Genomic DNA, 19,182 nt, shown 5'->3' with positions numbered 1-19,182 from the left:
TTTTTTTGCTCAGGGACAACTCCTAATTATGTGTTACAATGATTTAGTCATGAAACTTGTTATTTTAATTGCTTTATTTAACAATATGCTATAGTTTTTATGTATATATTCGTGAAGTATAAGAACATAATATGAAAACCATGACAAGAGACTGACATGCCATGATATCCAGCTACATTTTGCATGCTGGCAGCAATTTTTTGCATTTTTTTGGATATTTTTTTGGCTTAGTGCATTACTAACTTATGTTCTACATGTCTAGGCAACTAGGCAACTTGAATTTCTGAGGGAAAGAACATCTAGCACCAATACTGATGTCTAGGCACTATAGATGACTATGCAAAACTATTGGCCATTGGAGTCACTGAGGTGCATTTCTATGATATTTTGCACTATAATCACATCACAATATCTTGACTTGTGCTTATAAATGGACCTATACTTTAAAATCCTAGGAGTATTATCAAATGGTTTTATATTTGCAGGCAGAAACTGTGGTGAATTCAGCTTTGTCATGTCTGGTTGGTTGTAATTTGGGGAGGCAGTGTGCTGAATCCACGGTGAAACTTAGCCAGGTCAGGTGGCACTTAAACTTTGTGAACTTGTTTGAGTTACCAGTGTAGAAATCGACCTCCTTAAAAATTGTAGAAAACAAATATTAAATAGTGTGAAGCTTATAAATTATTTAAATCAAAATCAAAATTTCTTCTTTAAACCATGTATTATGTAATATTTTTTTTAAACACAATAACAAACATATATATGGATGGTACTTAGGTTAAATTTCTCAACTGAAACCAATTGGAAATACATGAATGATCCCATGTTAAAATGTGAAAAAACAATTAATATGCTAATGACCAAATATTTGAGTTCAAGGCACTTCAGATATAAACACTACTGGTTATTGTATTGAATTAGGTTAGAAAATATTGGATAAAAACTGTATGTAAAACTAAATTAAAGTGTGATTAATTGGAAAATAACTATATAAATTACTTGGAAAAGGAATATTTATTATTCCACCATGTTATGGAGATAATTTTAAAAATACTTCAGTCCTCTACAGTAAATATTCTTACTTGTATTAATATATGTCAACCTCAATTGTTATTTGATATGCTTTTATATGATTCTATTCATATCAACATCTTCTATTGCTCTTCCTACAGTGTCAGCTGCTTTATATGATTTTTGTTTGCTTGATATGGGTTTAGCTCTTTCTCTGTTTAACTTTGATTTGAATTTGGGAGTCCATGATCTAATTGACTGACGTTTGGTATAGATCACGATTGTCGTTGTTGCGGTTTTTGGAGGGCTTCCATTGGCAGTAACCTTAACGTAAGTGTGCCATTAAGTTGTCTGTTATCAGCCACCTACCATTTTACCATCTCCAATCTTGTTATTCATGAGCTTGATTTTTCTTTAATTTTCTACAGTCTAGTGTACTCAATGAAGAAAATGATGGCTAACAAGGCCTTGGTATGTCATTAATTATGGTTCTCTGTCAGGCTTTGTTCAGTGTTGATATTGTATTCTTCAAGAAATTGCTGATACAAATTGTTCTACAGGTGCGTAGGATTTCAGCTTGTGAAACTAGGGGATCAGCAACTACCAATTGCAGTGATAAGACAGGAACTTTGACATGGCCGAGATGAACATGAAGAGTTCGATTATTTGTTATATTTGAATGATTTTTGTTATATTTGAATGATTTATAATATTGAAATATTGTATATTAGATTTAATTTTTAAAAATTTTGAATATTGAGTGATAATATTGAAAATTTGTGAATTAATTTTTTTTTTATTTGAGAAAAGACAACGCTTTTTAAACGTTGTCGTAGGTGGAAAAAGCGTTGTCGTTACTAAAAAAGACAACGCTTTTTCAAATATCACAACGTTTTTTATGTGTTGTCTTTGCTCAAAACGACAACGCTTTTTAAGCGTTGTCTTTGACCGCGGCCTTTTACAATATTGGCTACGACAACGCTTTTTTGTGACAAAGACAACGCGGAAAAAACGTTGTCGTTTTTAGATACGACAACGCTTAAAAAGCGTTGTCTTTGAGCGTGGTCTTTTACAACACTGGCTACGACAACGCTTTTTCGGGGACATTAACAACGCGGAAAAAGCATTGTCTTTGGCGTTTTTCTTGTAGTGATGGCAGAAGTATTCAAGCAAAAGGGATAGGGGTCAGAAAGTGCTCCGATTCTAGGGAAGTTCTCTCCGGCAATTCATCGAGCAAGAAGCGTTCTTCATCGAAGGAAAAATTTTCTTGATGTGCAGAAATCATTTTATAAAACTATCTGAACTCAGAAAGCAAAGAGATAAGAGATCAAACAGCAAATATATATTCAGAGAAAACAGTACATCAAGTTATGGGGTTGATTTAATTTAATTAATGAAACAATGAATTAAAAAGTATGTACAACCGAATGAAATTAGGAAGAGAAAATCGTTCAGATGAAAAATTTCTTACAGGACCATCGTTTCTTCTTTTCTCGTGGAAGAGGAACAGCGAATAGTGACATGTGTTATTTTTTTATCGGGAAGAAAAAAAACAAACGAAAGGGGTGATGTTTTTTTGAAACAGAGGAAGAAGCAGCCACCATGCTTGATTTGCGGGCGTTCTGTTTCAAATAATCTGATTCTGTTTAAAGGATTTGATTTTGTGAGCGTTCGGTTTCATATAAACAATGCTTTTGACGTGGGAAGAGGAGAAGAAGAACGTGGCTTGAATTGAGAAGGAAAATGGGTGTAGGGGCATTATTGGATAATTATAAAACAAACCAAGACACCATAGTTTTTATAAGGTACTTAGACTTAATAAATAGTAAAAGATTCAGGCTCACACTGAATTATTTCTTCAGACAATTACTTTGTGATGCGCAATTTCGCTAACACTGCGAAATCCCACCGACATCCGTCAGTAATTAACTGTCCAATGTCAATGGTACAATACCATCGTTAGGAAATTTCTTAAACCTTCCATGAACGGCAAACCGATAGAAGAATCCTCATTCTAAGTCGTAGAATCCGTCATTCTCTAGTACAACCATCATGCCTCAGGACTGATATCAAAACTTGATATCATCTAATCCACGAGTTGAAAACATCACTCACTGCACAAAACTCAAAATCCTGAGTCGTCCTACTGATCTCGCAATTATCATCTGAACTCTTATCATATCACAATGTAGTCTTCCCCGAACTCACTGTTCGATCAACTCGCGCGATCTAAATCACTGTCCGTGATTCAATAGTTGCTAACTGACTATTAACAAGATACAACCACAATGTATCCCTACGGTCTAACACTGACATCGCATCCCCGATGTTACCACTAGTGTTAACTACTTAGAGATTCTTTCTCAAAGTACACATCTGAGCAAATCTACCTTGCTGAGAACAAAGTCTTAGTTCCCAAACAAGATAATCCTTGCGAATAGAAATGGTCAGATCCTGCCACTTTCTTGCAAAGCGGTGACATTGCCATACACCACTCTCTGCATCTGACAAACTCAGACAACATGTCTTAGTGGTATATTACACACTTGCAGAATACTCGAATTGATCACAATCAATCCTGATCTATTTCTCGCCACCTGCGATAGCATCCTAACGATTTTCACTGGTCATCCTGCCACGGAAAACAAGTTACGGATCTCTTTAGCATCACACTACGTAACTTCTGTATTTATTCCGTACTTATTCCGCTCGATGCTGACTAATATTCTCAAAATAATATCACTGTGAAACCCTATGGCAAAACTCTTTGCCGACTGGATCAAATTGCGACAACATCGTTGTTCACAATATTTGGTCTTACAAAAGTCTCAGATCATCATCTTCGAAATATACTACCATCGTGATGAATCCTTTGATGGACTAACACCATCCATATCATTAGTAGACTGTATCGAATGATCATAACTGTCTTGTCACTCGAGATAACAATTGAACTTGCAACACTGGTTATCCAAGACATGGACAACAACCCTAGTCAACTTGAATATCGTAATGGAATGAACAAACTGGTTCACCTCCATTTCACATGAAGTCCTCAATACTAGCGGCAATCCAACCAATTTACCTGATCAATCTCGATCGATTCCTAACATGTCAATGGCATAGCACATTAGGACACACTAGGATATCTGCGACAACAATCCCACTAGACCCTGAAAACTATAGATCTTAGATGTCGTCTCATCTCACGAACAACATGGAACAACTAATTAATCCCATCTCAAAACTGATCAACCATTGCTACTACCAAGAAATGTTCAGATCAAAACTGAAAGCTTCCCAATCCAAGGAAACACTTACCTCATCCAACACTGATAACCTCGACCTAGCTATCAGACTACTCATGACCACATGAGTCAAAATACCATCACTTCTCATGATTTATAGAACCTATGAAATCCAACTAACTGCACTCTGGGAAATCTCAGCGACTAGAGAATCCTGAATGCACCTAAATCTCTTTACTGTTTCGAGGCATTTACCTAAAGGACACAACTCATAAGACCACCGGCTTATAGTACTGTCACAAGTACCTCAGAATTCACTAGATCCCAAATCAATCACTAATTTGACTATACTTATTGACCATGTCAATTTACTGTGACTAACTCACAACCTGTCAGTATCAACCAAAGTTAGGCAATTGCTCGCTAATTCTTGGTTACTGAAAGTATAACATGGCTCGAACAACAACCCTGATCTCGCTGCCATAAGTTCGCTAATCCCATACACTTGGAACTACAAGAATCACACTGGATTCAACACACTTATCTCTAACAGAGTAATTCAATAGCTACTAGTAGTCACTGGTATAAAGCATGCACACTTCTAGAACTACTATCAACCATCGATGAACATGCTCCTTGTAATTATATATCTTGCTAAGACTGTGCAATGAATCAAGAATGACGTAGCCTCCTACTGATAGCCCACATAAGGAACAAACTTCCAGAGAACATTGGCATAGGTCGAGCTCCCCCTCCCGTCTCGCACAAACTAACACAGTCCTCAGCACTTGATACAATTCGCTACTGATGAAGTCTATCATCACCGAGCAATACTCATACCCATGTCGAAACCCCAAAACAAATAGCAATCCAATAAGTTGGATTAATCCTATCACAAGGAATCCCAATCGTCACTTGGTAGAAATCCGTCTACCTACTAGATCTATCCGTCTAACGATAACTCCTAGGTCAAAACCCACCTTCTCAGAACATTCAGTCGTCAAGAAAATCCCTCCAAGACTGGTTTTGACAGCAGCAAACCCAAACTAATATCTCTGACAAGAGACAGACGATATCTAAATCATGATACCAAACTGGGTATCTAATCCAAGGTCATATCGCATCCTGACAGTTACCAATCCCTAGACTATGTAGCCTTCCCACCGCCACCTCCTGAAGCGTAAAGGCTTCCAAGTACGTCGGCATAGGGTCGCGCCTCCTCACGTCTAATCATGGTCATAGTCCACAACTCTCGGCATATACTCAACCTGGTTCTTTGATGAAAACCCATCATCACAAAGTCTCAACCTACGAAGATCATCAGACTACTGTTCTAAGGAAACAACCTAGAACAAAACTCATGGCCACTGATGAATCAACTCACCGCTGGCACTAATTTAGTCCACTGACTAGCTAGGTCATCCTAGGAAAAACACCTAGACTAACCATAAGTCAAACAGTTACAATCGGCCTACTCAAAACCCATGAGTAACATCTGTTGAATACTAATCAACTAAAAGAAATCGAACCTTAGCAAAATCACTTGCAGTTATCCACGAAGCGCTGGACAATTCTCAAATAATGCATGTATCATTGTTTCAAGTTATGTACAATTCTTTATTACAATCCCATGTAATACAAATTCAGTATTCCAAAAATACAAAGAAAATGTACAACCAATAACTTTAAATGATACAACCAGATTCTAATGATTCATTACAACTAAAATACTATTTACAATTACAACAATACAGTATTTAAAATTATCGTACTCATCTTTGTTTCATGAGCATGAAGCTTCTCATCGACACACATATCAATGATAGCGTACTCATGACCAAATCTCTCTTCCTGTCCTCCTGCAAAGACATCTGAATAAATGGTACGTGCTATGCGTTTTACAATGTTTTAAGGCTTTAGAACATGCATGTTTTTACACTGGACTGCATCTAGTATGATGTGGGTCATGACAGTTTTCATCGGTGATGAGTTACTCCTTATGGATTTGTGTTTGGGAGACTCAGCCCCTGGTTTTACTATCACTAGGAGTGACCACGATGGTGGAGCAGACGATATAGTTTATAAGGTAATACACGAGTACCCCTCGAAGTCGCTTTTTTAGCACGATACTGTGTATTCATGGCACCCTGAGTAGACTATTTTACCCAGTATTTTAAAGTAATTTGTCTGCTTCATATTTGTTTATATATCATTGCTTCCTTATTGAGCATTATCGCTCACGCCCCCTATGTTTGGTGTTCTTGGGATAACTTGTGGAGGGCAGGTTTGAGACTGGATGGTCTAGGTGATTCGCAGCAGGGTTGAGGCCGATGCCTGTTGCAGCGAGAGTTTAGTGGTAGGTCTTGTTACCCTATGACTTTCTATTTGGTTGTATAAGAGTATTATACACTTTTGTTGTCGTTGGTTTTATTCTGCCGATTGGATCCGCTAATAACTCTGATTAGGTAGTGGATCCTGGTAGGGTCGCTACATCTTCGTTGGAGCATTCAGTCCATTATAGAATAATTCAATCTTCTCCCAATCTAAAAATTTATGGTTTGGGAATCTCCTGAGAAAATCCTTGTAACGCTCCCAAGCTTCGTACAAATTCTCATAATCGTGCTGCCTGAATGTATTAATCTCAATATTCAGCTGGGTGGACTTAGCAGGTGGAAAATATTTTGCAAGAAATTTCTTTGTCATGTCCTCCCAAGTAGGAATGCTCCCCAATGATAGTGATTGAAGCCAACACCGTTTCTGATCCTAGAGAGAAAACGAAAACAAACACAATCTAATAATATCCTCAGAAACACCATAAATTTTTACCGTGTCAGTGATCTCCAGGAATGTCCTCAAATTCAGATAAAGATCAATAGCGGCACTTCCATTAAATTGGTTCTGCTGAACCATATTAATCAGTGCAGGCTTAAGCTTGAAATTTTTGGCATTGATCGTCCCACGATCTATGCCAGAATAGTGAGTATGAACCACTGTCCTAAAGTGGTCTCTGATTGGAACCAAGGGAGCATGTTGTTCATTATCATTCTCAACCATTGCTCTGAGTTCCTCTCTTCTTCTCCTCCTTAAATCTCTTACAGTTCTTTCAATCTCAGGATCAAAAAGCAATGAATCAAGTCTTTGAGTTCTTCGCATAAACTACAAATCAAAAAAATAAAAACAAATCAGTTACTAAAAAACTAAAGAGAAAAATACAAATTAAAATATAGTCTAATTGGTAACAATACTAATATAAATTCAATTAAAAATACTCCCCGAAAATGACTTCAAAATCTTGTAGCGTATTTTCTTGCTCGCAAGTGCACGATGTCAAGTTTTAATATTTAGTGAGTAGAGTATTCTTCCCACGAGAAGTATATTTTGAAAATTATACTAATGCTTATAATTAAAATAGCTAGACTTTATTTAAAAAAATTAAGAAGATATTGTTTTCACAATTAAATAAATTAACTAGAATACTAATAAGAAAATAACACACTTGAGAGAAAAATAAATGCGAGAAAATATCTAGAGATTTTGTTTTCACTTAGTTTTGACAACAAATACTTTTTATTAATTTATATTCATGAATTACACTCGTTTAATAGCTAAGAAAACTTATTTATTTCTATTTCCATTTCTCAAGCAACGAGTAGAATTTATCAATTAAGTTTTGATTCCAATATCCTAATTTAAAATCTAGACTTAATGATATGTGAAAACGATGTTCTTCTTCATACTTTGATAACTTTACACGCCTCCCGAACTATATAAACATTAACAATATATTTTCCAATAATCCTATTCAAAATCCCCTCTCCCGAGTGCCGGATTTCAAATAAATATAATAATTCAATTAGTTATCAAGTAATTGAAAGACAATCAAATCTAGATAACACAATTAAACTTGAGGAATTCAATCAAATAAATGAAAGAGTTGTAGAAGTTGTCTTAACAAGGATACATCATCCCTCTAGAATTAAAAACTTACTTCATGACTAGCGCAAAACAAAAACTAAGCGTGTTTTGAAAACTAGACAACAAGTTCCAGAATTAAATAAGAAAATATTAAGGAAAACAAAGCCAAAGTAGCATGCACATCCTTCGTCTTCATATTCGCTCCTTATTTCCGACTTTCTTCTTCACGTTTAACAACTTTTCTCTCTTCTCTGATGCGTGATTTGTGCTCCGTGGTGTGGCTTGGTTTTCTTTCTGATTTGTGCGGCCAACCCCACCCTCCCCCCCTCTCGTTGTTTGTTGTGCCCACCAAAGTCGAGAGTTTACGAGAATCAAAACTCTGTATCAGATAATTCACCCAGCAACACTAATTTCCTAGCGATGCTGCGCTTCCATGTTTAAGCGCTTCTCACCAAGCGTTGGGGCGCTGGTCCTGTTATATCCATAAGCACAACAAATCTTAATTTTTTGCGCTACAGCTCTTGTTCTTCGTATCTTCAGGCACTACAGCTCTTTACTTTCAAACCATCAGCGCTGCAGATCTCCAAATCAAGAGCTGCAGCGCTACTTCCTTCTTCATATAAGTGCAGAATTCTTCCAAAAATCATATCTGGAGTTCTAGCTGTTGGATAGGGCTGAAATTTGAACACCATCTTTATAATATCTTATAATAAATTCTGAATATTGGAGATTGGATTTGGATCTTTCTAGAATCTCCGATAATTTTTGAAAACTTGAGGCTTTGTGATTTTTTCTTGCGCCTCTTCTCGGTACATAACTTCCAATCCTTGCATTTCACAAAAAACAACAAACAAATATGCATAAAACCGCTCGATACATCACAATAGCCAAATCAAATCATATGAAAATTAAGTTCATAAAATGCACTTACCACAATTTTAAGCAGTGTATTAGCTTAATTAGTAGTCGGGCTATTACATGTCCCCACTGTACCAAGATGGGTCTTTCTAGTGTGCTTATGTCCTTACAAACTTCATAGGGGTTCACCTATCCCAAGTCAAGTACTTTTCACTTTGGAGTTTTTATTTGATGAGCTCCAAAAAAAATATGCACCATCTTAATATGAGTAGTACCTATCAAATTTTTTAATTCCTTTTCAAATGTGCAGTCTCATGCCTACATATTCTTAGCATATATAGTGATACGACCCGGATCACCTACTAGTTATATTCATAAGCATGCATTTAAATAAGCTTAAGAAAAAGTAAAGAAACAAAAACAGAAATCGAGTTTACAGATCAAACCAACGTAATACAACTGACACTAAATCCAAGTAAAAATTATTTTATACAACCCTATCAAATAAACTGTATCCAAACAACAGAATTAAACAACAGCTTACTACAACCATCGGTCATGCTCTCAACCCTGTCTCAAACCTCCGGCCTCGTCAAAGAAATAACAACAAAGACGTGAGTAAATAACACTCAGAACATAAAGTATAAATATACAAACTAATATGATGCATGCAAATGAATGGGTACCGGTCAACTATCAATTCTTGCTCACTCTAGGCGCTAGTGAGTGTGTTATACCAAATGGGTTCAACTCCGCTGTGTAAACTTCACACTCTCGTCAAGATCACCGTAGCGTCAATCCCTATCAACACAAAGTCTCCCGATGCTGACCATATAACAAGCATGTATGGTTGATCGACCCTACTCGAAAGACTATCTCGAAGAAGATACGGCTCAACATGAATATGTACATGCAACATAATATAATAAAGAAGTAAAACATGGATCATGACAAATAAAATGAAACATATAAGAATTCATACACGCTGGTAATCTCAGTCAGTACTTAAATACCTTTCAAAGGCAGTCTTAGCCAAACAAGTCTAGGGTCCAAGCCTACAAGACAATAATTATCACATTTCTATTATTGATCTGTAAGTCTTAACTAAGCTAAAAGATAATCCTATATTCTAATAGGGATCTCGCACTATATCTGCATCCGTCGTCAGTCCTTTTATGTCGAAGGCTCCAACTCTTGAGAACGACTTCACTACAATCCCGAAAGTGCCTCAATATTGCCCGACCCTCGATAGAAATGGATAAAACCCACAATATAGACTTAAAGTGGAGAGGAAATTTTGAATTGGCAAGTTGGAAGTGAGCCTCGGATGGCCTATTAATAGGCAGAGTTCAGATGCACCGATCCCCAGTTCGGACGGTTTGAACTCGTATGCTTGTCCCATCTCCGAAGTCCCCTGATCGGAAGCTTTGAACTACTCTTCGAATGTTCTGAAATCATGCATGCATTGGCATGTCTTGTGCATCTTGAAACCTAGGGAAATCCTGAGTTCGGACCTTCCGAACCCTATTTTTGTTGTACCTAAAAATCCAATCTACTAATTCGCATATATTAAATTAAATAATGTTATGGTTATTATTTTTAAGTTTAATTGTTTTAAATTCTTTATTTGAATTATGTGTTAATAGAATATTATTTATTTATTCAAATTATTTTATCGAGCAACTTATTAATTTAAATGATTTTAACTGTTTAGCTTAATTATTTAAATACTTTTGATTGTCCAACTTATTCAATTTAAATTATTTATTTTTAGTGATTTTTTATTTTAAATTAGTTTAAATGCCTAGAATATTTATTTAAAAGCTTTTATCTATACAAATAATTTTTAAGATTTTTTTTTATTTTCGCTCGTGTATTTATTTAAAAGGCTTTTAATCGTTCGTCCAGTTTGTTTAAATCATTTTAATCGCTCTGTTTATTATTTAAATATTTCACTTATTGTTGTGACATCAAAATATTTGAATTGTTGATTTTAAATTGCTTGGATTTAATTGCTTAAGATTTCTTTAAAGTTTAAGTTGCTCAAATATTTAAGTTAATTATTATTGAGATTTTGAGTTCAGTGACTTCCGGTTTTGGCTTATGGCGATGGTGGATTTCGGCGATAAATTCCAAGATTTTATTTCCAGATTTATAAGTTTGGAGAAATGAGAAAATTAGATGAAATTTTGATTTTAGAATTTTCCGGGGGCCAAAGATTGTTTTTATCGCATTCTTGAGCTTACTTTTAAAATTTTTCAAAAAAATTAGCATTTTTAGGCCCGGACTAGTAAAATCCAATTTCATATTTTAATTTGGGATTTTGAAACTTGGGTATTTTAAAATTGCAAATTTATTTTGGACCCTAAAGTTGCTAAGTTGAGTAGCATTTTCTTAAAGTAAGTAGCACCTTTCTTTTTAAAACACACTCACACACCCACCTATGCATACATACACCTTTACATACACACACATATACACATAAATTTAAAATACACAACAAAATAAAACCCTAGCCCCTTGAGATGCTTGAGCCGCCCCCTTCTTCAAAGAAATCCCCCACCTACGGCTCTTCTTTCCTTGCCGCCGCCGTCCACCAACATAGCCGACCGGAGCACCCCCATTGGAGGTTTACCTAGCTGTTGGTTCGAAGTTTCCAGCTTTTCCCATCCCTTTCCTTTGCTGTTTTGCAAGCAAGGCATGTATAGTCATTTTTTTTGGGCTCCAAGCTAGCTATTTAGGTTCTTGTTCTAAAGCCCTTGTTATATTTCCAAATGCTTGAGAATTTTTACATGTAAGGTTCATTATTTTCCAGATTTTCAGCAAGGAATTATGTAAATTTCTAAATATGAACATGTATAAAGTTTAAAGTGTTGTATGGTGAATTTGTGATATGAAACATGAGGGGTTTTGGTGCATATTACTTTGTTCAAAATTTTCAGAAGTTATTCATGCCCTAAATTCAAAATTTATATGGTGTTAGGGCTGAGATTGAAGTGTGTTATGAGTATTTCATTGATTGCCATTTAACTTCATTGGTTGTTCAAGAGTTTAATGCATTTTGGTGCATGTTCATGCTTATTTTCGAAATGTGGGTTGAAGTGTCACTACAACAAATTTAGTAATTAACCACACTAAAACGACAACGGTTTTATATGTAAACCGTTGTCTTTTAGTATACGACAACGGTTTTTAGAAAAACCGTTGTCGTAGATCTTTTTTAAATTAATAACGACAACGGGTTGTTAAAAACCGTTGTCGTATATATGTCAAAGACAACGGTTTTTAAAACCGTTGTCTATGAGCGTTTTTTTTGACTTACGACAACGGTTTTTAAAAAACCGTTGTCTAATCTGCGTTGTTTTGGGTTCTACGACAACGCAATTTAAAACCGTTGTCGTTGTTATTATTATTTTTTTTAAAAAAAAAATTACACATATATATACATTATAATAATAACCTACACTACACGTACACTCAACAAAAATAATAACCACACGCAGAAGCGGCACAGTAGCGATGGAAAGAAAGAAACCCAATCCCTAGCCCTAACCCGTCGCCCCTTCAACCCGGCTTTTCTCCGGTGCCCAAGACGCCGATCGATCGCCGGAATCTAGTCGCCTGGCCTCCTTTCAGCTAGCCCAAGCCTTAGCAACTCAAATCGCGACTTCAATCTCAATTTTACAGCTTAGATCTACACTACAGTCGCGATCCTCACTTTGTAAGTTTTGTTTCTTTGTTCTCTAGCTTCGTTCTCTTGTTTCGTGGTCTTTTAGTAGATGCTAAGTCTATGTTTACTGTGTTTTGGGCTTTTGTGTGCCGATTTGTGATTTGCAGCCTAAGCAAATCCACGAGATCAAGGATTCAGTTTTTTTTTGGCATGCCCAGTTTTATCCTTGATATAGTCTCATAAGGAGGAGTTATTTAAAAGTATATGTGTTAGGGCTTCAGCCTCCTTTAATCATTTAGTTGTTGTTTTCTTGGTTTTTTGAATTTCTATTTCATTTGATGAACGAATGTTTGAGGCATAGAAAAATTTTCTCGTCAGTTGCATAATTTTGGATTCATGTTGAACAATGTCTTTCTCTTCCAGTAATATCAGTTCACTGTGTGCTTTTAAAATCATTACTTTTAAAATTCTCTGCTTGGGTTTTCTCCTGTGGCATTTCTAAGTAGATACCTTCATCATATTTTTCTTGAACTTGAAATATGCGGACTACATGGGGTGTCAAATAAATTTCTTGTATGAATATGAGTTTATATCATCAGTTTAATTAAATGTAATGGCCCTGCTAAACTTGTTGATCCAAATTGAAAATCTCGTACATAATACCCAAATCTGGAAAATGAGCTGGCCCTGCTAAACTTGTTGATCCAAATTGAAAATCTGACACCTTTGGATAATTCTGGATTCTGGGAAGGAGTCGTAAGTGAGCCTATCTTAAATCATTGGTTATTGAACGACATATCTTGTTGTTTCTGTTTTTAATGTTTGTTATTTAAATGTAATGTTTGCTATTTATTTTTCAGAAAGCTGCTAAATGGTTTGAGAGAAAAGAGGCTGTTATTGAATTGACCAAACTTGCATCCACAAAACTGATTGCTCCCGGAGATTTTTCAGAAGTTTGCCTAACATTAAAAAAGGTTGGTACCCCACTTTGTTCAAGTAATTTTCTGCATTTTTTTATCTTCATTTTTGGTAGAAATACAGTTTTTTGTGTGATGATACGTCAAGTGGTACTTCCTTTCTAAGTAAATTAATATGTATCTGCTAGCTCCAAGATCAACTAATATTTACATATATGATGACCAAGAAAGTAGATTAAATCTGAAAAAAAAAGTTGAGATTATTCATCCCCATATTTTTCCCCCTACATCTCTGTTACAGAGAGGCCCATTTTTCTGAAATTTAACAGTCCCCATCTTGCTTTTGATAGATTGCTTCATGGCTTGTTCATAATATATGTCCTTTAAAGTCACCAAACCCTTTTTGTTTTAAGTGCCTGAAATGAAAACCCTTGGTTAATCACTCACTTTTGTGTTAAAAGGAAGTCCTTTATATAGTATTTCAGAGATGATGATTCTTGATGGGGTCTGAGGCTATGAATCCTTCAGTTTTCCTGGATTTTTGAATTCTTGGCTGAAATGAAATCCCACTGTTCTTTTTCTTTATTCTTCTTCATCAAGTGAATCAAAACAGCTCACTTTATGCATTTGGCCTTTCGTTTCTTGTTGCGTTGTTTTTTCAGACTTGTGGTGGGGTTTGAGTACTTTCTTGTTCTTTGATAGCTTTTCTGCTTCTTTATTCTTTGTAGTAAAATTTGTTTAAAAAAAAAAAACACTGCTAATTTCGACGCTGTATTTGGCTATTGATTTGTACACTGTTTAGGGATAAAGGGTAAGCAATGATTTCCTACATTTACTTCTGGTCAATGTATAAAGAATGAAATTTTGGAAACTTATAGATTATTTGAAATTTTCCAATTTATGTTCAGAAGTCATTCTGAACCTTCTATTTTTTTTAGTTTTTTTTTTAAATTTTAAGATTAAAAGCTCTTGCAAAGTCTAACTTCAAGAGTTTGTGAAGTTACCATTTAAAATTCCATTTCTTGACATTAAAAAATAGGAAAAAGAAAAAAGAGTTTGCTAGGGAAAAAAGTTTGAAAGATACCATTTCTGGACATTAAAAAAACAATAATTTTCTTAATTTATTGTTTCTGATTTTTGAATTATGACCATCAAATTTGTTGCTTACTTGTAAAATTCATTTTTTTGGGTGATTTTTATCATTTATACCTTCTTTAACCTGACCATGCTTTTAGAGTTCTTTGCATCATTTTTTAATGTCAAGAAATTGTATTATAAATGAAGCACAAAAAATTGGTATGAAGAGCTATGATTTGCATTTTTTTATCGAAGCTAAGAAATATGCAAATTGCATCATTTTTTTAATCTCCAGAAATAGTATTTTCCACTGCTTTGTATCAAAAAATATGTCCCAAACTTGCATTTATGTTCGGCTGGTTTATGTCGAGTTCACTACGATAAAGCTGCTAAATAAATTATTTATGGTTATTTTTCAATTATTTTTTAACTTGAGGCTTGTGTTTTGATCTTGTTGTATAATGTACAATTTTTTGAAGGTAGATTTTGACAGATTAGTTATTAAAATGATGGACAAAGAGTGGATGTCAAAAAATAGGTTATCACATGAATATGAGGTTGGGGTTGAGTCTTTCTTGCAGTTTGCAATGCGGAACGCTACCGATCCGAATGAAATAGCTTGCCCATGTTCAAGATGTGGTAATCTGAAGCTGAAAGATGTTGACACTATAAGAGCACATTTGTGTTGTAATGGTATAGATTTAACATATCATAAATGGATTTGGCATGGGGAAAGATCTACGATCGACAACTCAATGAATTACAGTGATCAAGTAGGACGAGATGAACAAACAACTTTTGCTGAGGACCCTTTTGATATGGTACATGCAGCATACGACAGTTATGCTGAAAATCCAAACCAATTCCATAAGCTACTTGAAGATGCCGAGAAACCTTTGTTTCCTGGATGTACTAAATTTACAAAGTTATCAGCACTTGTGAAATTGTATAACTTGAAGGCAAAATATAGTTGGAGTGATAAAAGTTTCACGGACTTACTTAGTTTGTTCGGAGAAATGCTTCCAGATTACAATGAATTGCCTTCATCTTTGTATGATGCAAAGAAAAGCTTGTGTGCATTAGGGATGAATTATGTGAAAATTCATGCTTGTCCGAATGATTGTATCTTATATCGGAAGGAGTACGAGGGTTTTTCCAATTGCCCTATTTGTAGGATGTCAAGGTGGAAGTTGGGTAAAAATTCTACGATAAATGAAGGAGTTCCTGCAAAGGTCCTTTGGTACTTCCCACCTATTCCAAGATTTCAAAGATTGTTTCGGAACAAGGAGATATGCAAGGAGTTAACTTGGCATGCTGATAAAAGAATTCGTGATGGACACTTGCGTCATCCGGCCGATGCGCCCGCTTGGAAAGTAGTTGATCACAAGTGGCCAGATTTTGCTGCTGAACCTAGAAATCTTAGATTGGCCTTATCAGCAGATGGGATCAATCCTCATCGTTTAATGAGTTCTGCATATAGTTGTTGGCCAGTTGTGATGATAACTTACAATCTTCCTCCATGGTTGTGTATGAAGAGAAAGTTTATGATGCTCACTGTGTTGATTTCTGGTCCTAAACAGCCGGGAAATGATATTGACGTTTACCTAGCACCTTTGATTGATGACTTAAAAAAATTATGGGATATAGGTGTTGAGGCATATGATGCATGTCGAGAAGAAAGTTTCTCACTTAGAGCTGTCTTACTATGGACAATCAATGATTTTCCTGCATATGGGAACTTGTCAGGTTGTGTTGTGAAAGGATATCATGCATGTCCTGTTTGTGGGGAAGAAACATGTTCTACAAGGTTGAAGCATAGTAGAAAAATGTCATACACAGGCCACAGAAGATTTCTTCCTCCAAGTCATCCTTATCGAAGGCAGAAAAAAGCATTTAATGGGAACCAAGAGTTAAACCCCGCACCGAAACCATTAACTGGGCATGAAATTTTAGATAGAGTTGAAAGAATTAATTATCGCCCGGGAAAAGTGAGTGGGAAGTGTCAGATGCAGCATGGTGATAAAAAATCTTGCTGGAAAAAGAAATCTATATTCTTTGAGCTTGAGTATTGGAAACATCTACATGTTCGGCATGTTCTTGATGTGATGCAAATTGAAAAAAATGTTTGTGAAAGTTTGGTCGGTACGTTACTTGACATTCCTGGAAAATCAAAGGACGGGGTAGCAGCAAGACTAGATCTTGTGGAGATGAATTTGAGGGCTGATTTGGCACCAAAGATGGGGGAGAAGAGAACTTTTTTACCAGCAGCATGTTATACTCTAAGTAAGGCTGAGAAAAGAAAACTTTGCAATTCTTTGTCTGAAACAAAGGTCCCTACAGGTTATTCATCCAATGTTAAAAATCTTGTGTCGATGAAAGACATGAAACTTGTTGGCCTTAAATCACACGACTATCACACTTTGATGCAACAATTGCTTCCAGTCGCCATCCGTGGTGTCTTGCCTAAACATGTTAGAGATGCTATCACTCGGTTTTGTGGCTTCTTCAATGTGTTATGTAATAAAGTGATAAATGTCTCAGAGTTGGATGCTCTGCAAAGAGAGATTGTGACAGTATTGTGTTTGCTTGAAAAATATTTTCCCCCATCCTTTTTTGATATAATGATTCATTTAACTGTTCATCTTGTTCGGGAGGTCAAATTGTGTGGACCGGTTTGGTATAGGCAGATGTACCCATTTGAAAGATTCATGAAGACCTTGAAAGACTATGTGCGAAATCGCAATCGTCCTGAAGGGTGTATAGCCGAATGTTATATTGCTGAAGAGGCTGTGGAATTTTGCTCGGATTACATGTCTAATGTGCATACAATTGGGATCCCGTCAAGACATCGGCAAATACAACTTACTAAGCCTCTGTCTGGTTCAGTATTGCACTCCACTTGTCATGATGAGTTGAATCAAGCACATCGTTATGTATTGGAAAATGATGTTGACGTCGATCCTTATATCGAGTAATTTCTCTTAACTATTAATATTTTTTTCACTTTACTTACATTCTATTGGATAACTTATCAGTAATTGTTCCATTAGGAAACACATGGAATTTTTGAAGGAAACGCTTCCTCATAAAGCTAAGTCCAAAAAGTGGTTACAAGATGAGCATAACCGGACTTTTATTCACTGGTTACGTGATCGTGTGAGTGCAGTTGGCAATTCCACCTGTCAAATATCCGAAAGATTGAAGTGGATAGCGCGTGGACCTAACAATCAAGTGTTAAAGTACTCTAGTTATTTGATTAACGGAGTTACTTATCATACAAAAGAGCGTGATAATACACGAACAGTTCAAAATTCTGGGGTAAGTTTAGTCGCAAAGACAATGCAAGTTGCTAGTGCGAAGGACAAAAATCCAATTGTGTCAGACATGATTTTTTATGGAGTTATTCAAGAAATATGGGAACTCGATTATCACAAATTTCAAGTTCCAATGTTTAAATGCAATTGGGTTGAGAATAATAACGGTATTAAAGTTGATGATCTTGGTTTCACGTTGGTAAACCTCAACAGAATTGGATTCAAGTCCGACTCTTTTATCTTGGGCAGTCAAGCAAAGCAGGCATTTTACATTGAAGATCCTCAAGATCCTACATGGCATGTTGTTCTTTCCACTCCTACTAAGGATTACATTGAATACATGAATTGTGATGAGTTGGAAAATGAGTCAATCCACTACCAGTGTTCTACAAGAGGGTTTGTATCAATGAAATCATTGGATGATGACGGAACAGATGAGAATGAACCACCGTGCATCCGTGAAGATTGTGATGGGACTTGGGTTGAAAATAATTAAATGTAATATTTTGTTTATAATACCAATGTTTTTTTTCTTTTAGATGTTGCTATATATATATATATATATATATATATATACACTACTCTGCCTTTATGTTTAATATTTAATGTCCCAAATCGAAATTTTATTATATTGCGTATCTATGGTCCCCTTCATAAATCTTTATCTTATTGTTAATTGCTTAGGACATAAAATGCGTAGAGATTTGAATAACCCAATTCACCATTGTCTTATAATTTCATATGTGAATAAATGATTATCAGCAGCGTCACCAATATTCATGCCTAACAAGTTGTCTATTTTTTTTTTTCAGGTATTGGGTCATTGAGGAGCTTGATAAGGTTTCGGCTGTCAATAATCTCGTCATTTCTTTGATGACACTATGGCAGCTCGTGGAAAGCTTCCTATAGGGTATCAAGTTGATGAAACGGTTGAGAAGAGCAATATATTACGGAGGATTGATAAGGCTAAAGGAAACAGTACTGCATATTCTGCGACTAACATTAGTTGTGAGGGTCAAACAGTGATTGAATCTACAGATACCGAATCAACAAGGACATGTAGAGGTCGTACACGTTTGGATAAGCTTGTTAGGCAAAGGGTGCATGGAATTAGGAAGGATGTAAAGCTCAACAAGATTGGACAGCCAATTGGAGAATTTGCGGGTGAAATG

General features: G+C 35.7%; 1 protein-coding gene and 1 non-coding gene across 2 annotated transcripts; both read left to right on the top strand.

Moving 5' to 3' along the window:
• The first annotated feature begins 6,807 nt into the window (after positions 1 to 6,807).
• On the top strand, positions 6,808 to 6,913 carry LOC140893975 (small nucleolar RNA R71). Its single transcript, XR_012153533.1, has one exon. It is a non-coding gene; the product is annotated as a small nucleolar RNA R71 (small nucleolar RNA).
• A 6,402-nt stretch (positions 6,914 to 13,315) lies between these two features.
• On the top strand, positions 13,316 to 18,506 carry LOC140889251 (uncharacterized). The gene is made up of 4 exons (XM_073296962.1): positions 13,316 to 13,354; positions 13,563 to 13,676; positions 15,176 to 17,667; positions 17,747 to 18,506. Exons 1-4 carry the CDS (start codon positions 13,316 to 13,318, stop codon positions 18,504 to 18,506), a joined length of 3,405 nt encoding a protein of 1,134 aa, XP_073153063.1.
• The last annotated feature ends 676 nt before the right edge of the window (positions 18,507 to 19,182 follow it).

This window comes from Henckelia pumila, chromosome 3 (assembly GCF_033568475.1).
Source record: "Henckelia pumila isolate YLH828 chromosome 3, ASM3356847v2, whole genome shotgun sequence".
In the NCBI taxonomy this organism is placed as follows: domain Eukaryota; kingdom Viridiplantae; phylum Streptophyta; class Magnoliopsida; order Lamiales; family Gesneriaceae; genus Henckelia; species Henckelia pumila.
This window is presented reverse-complemented; position numbering and strand designations above follow the sequence as displayed.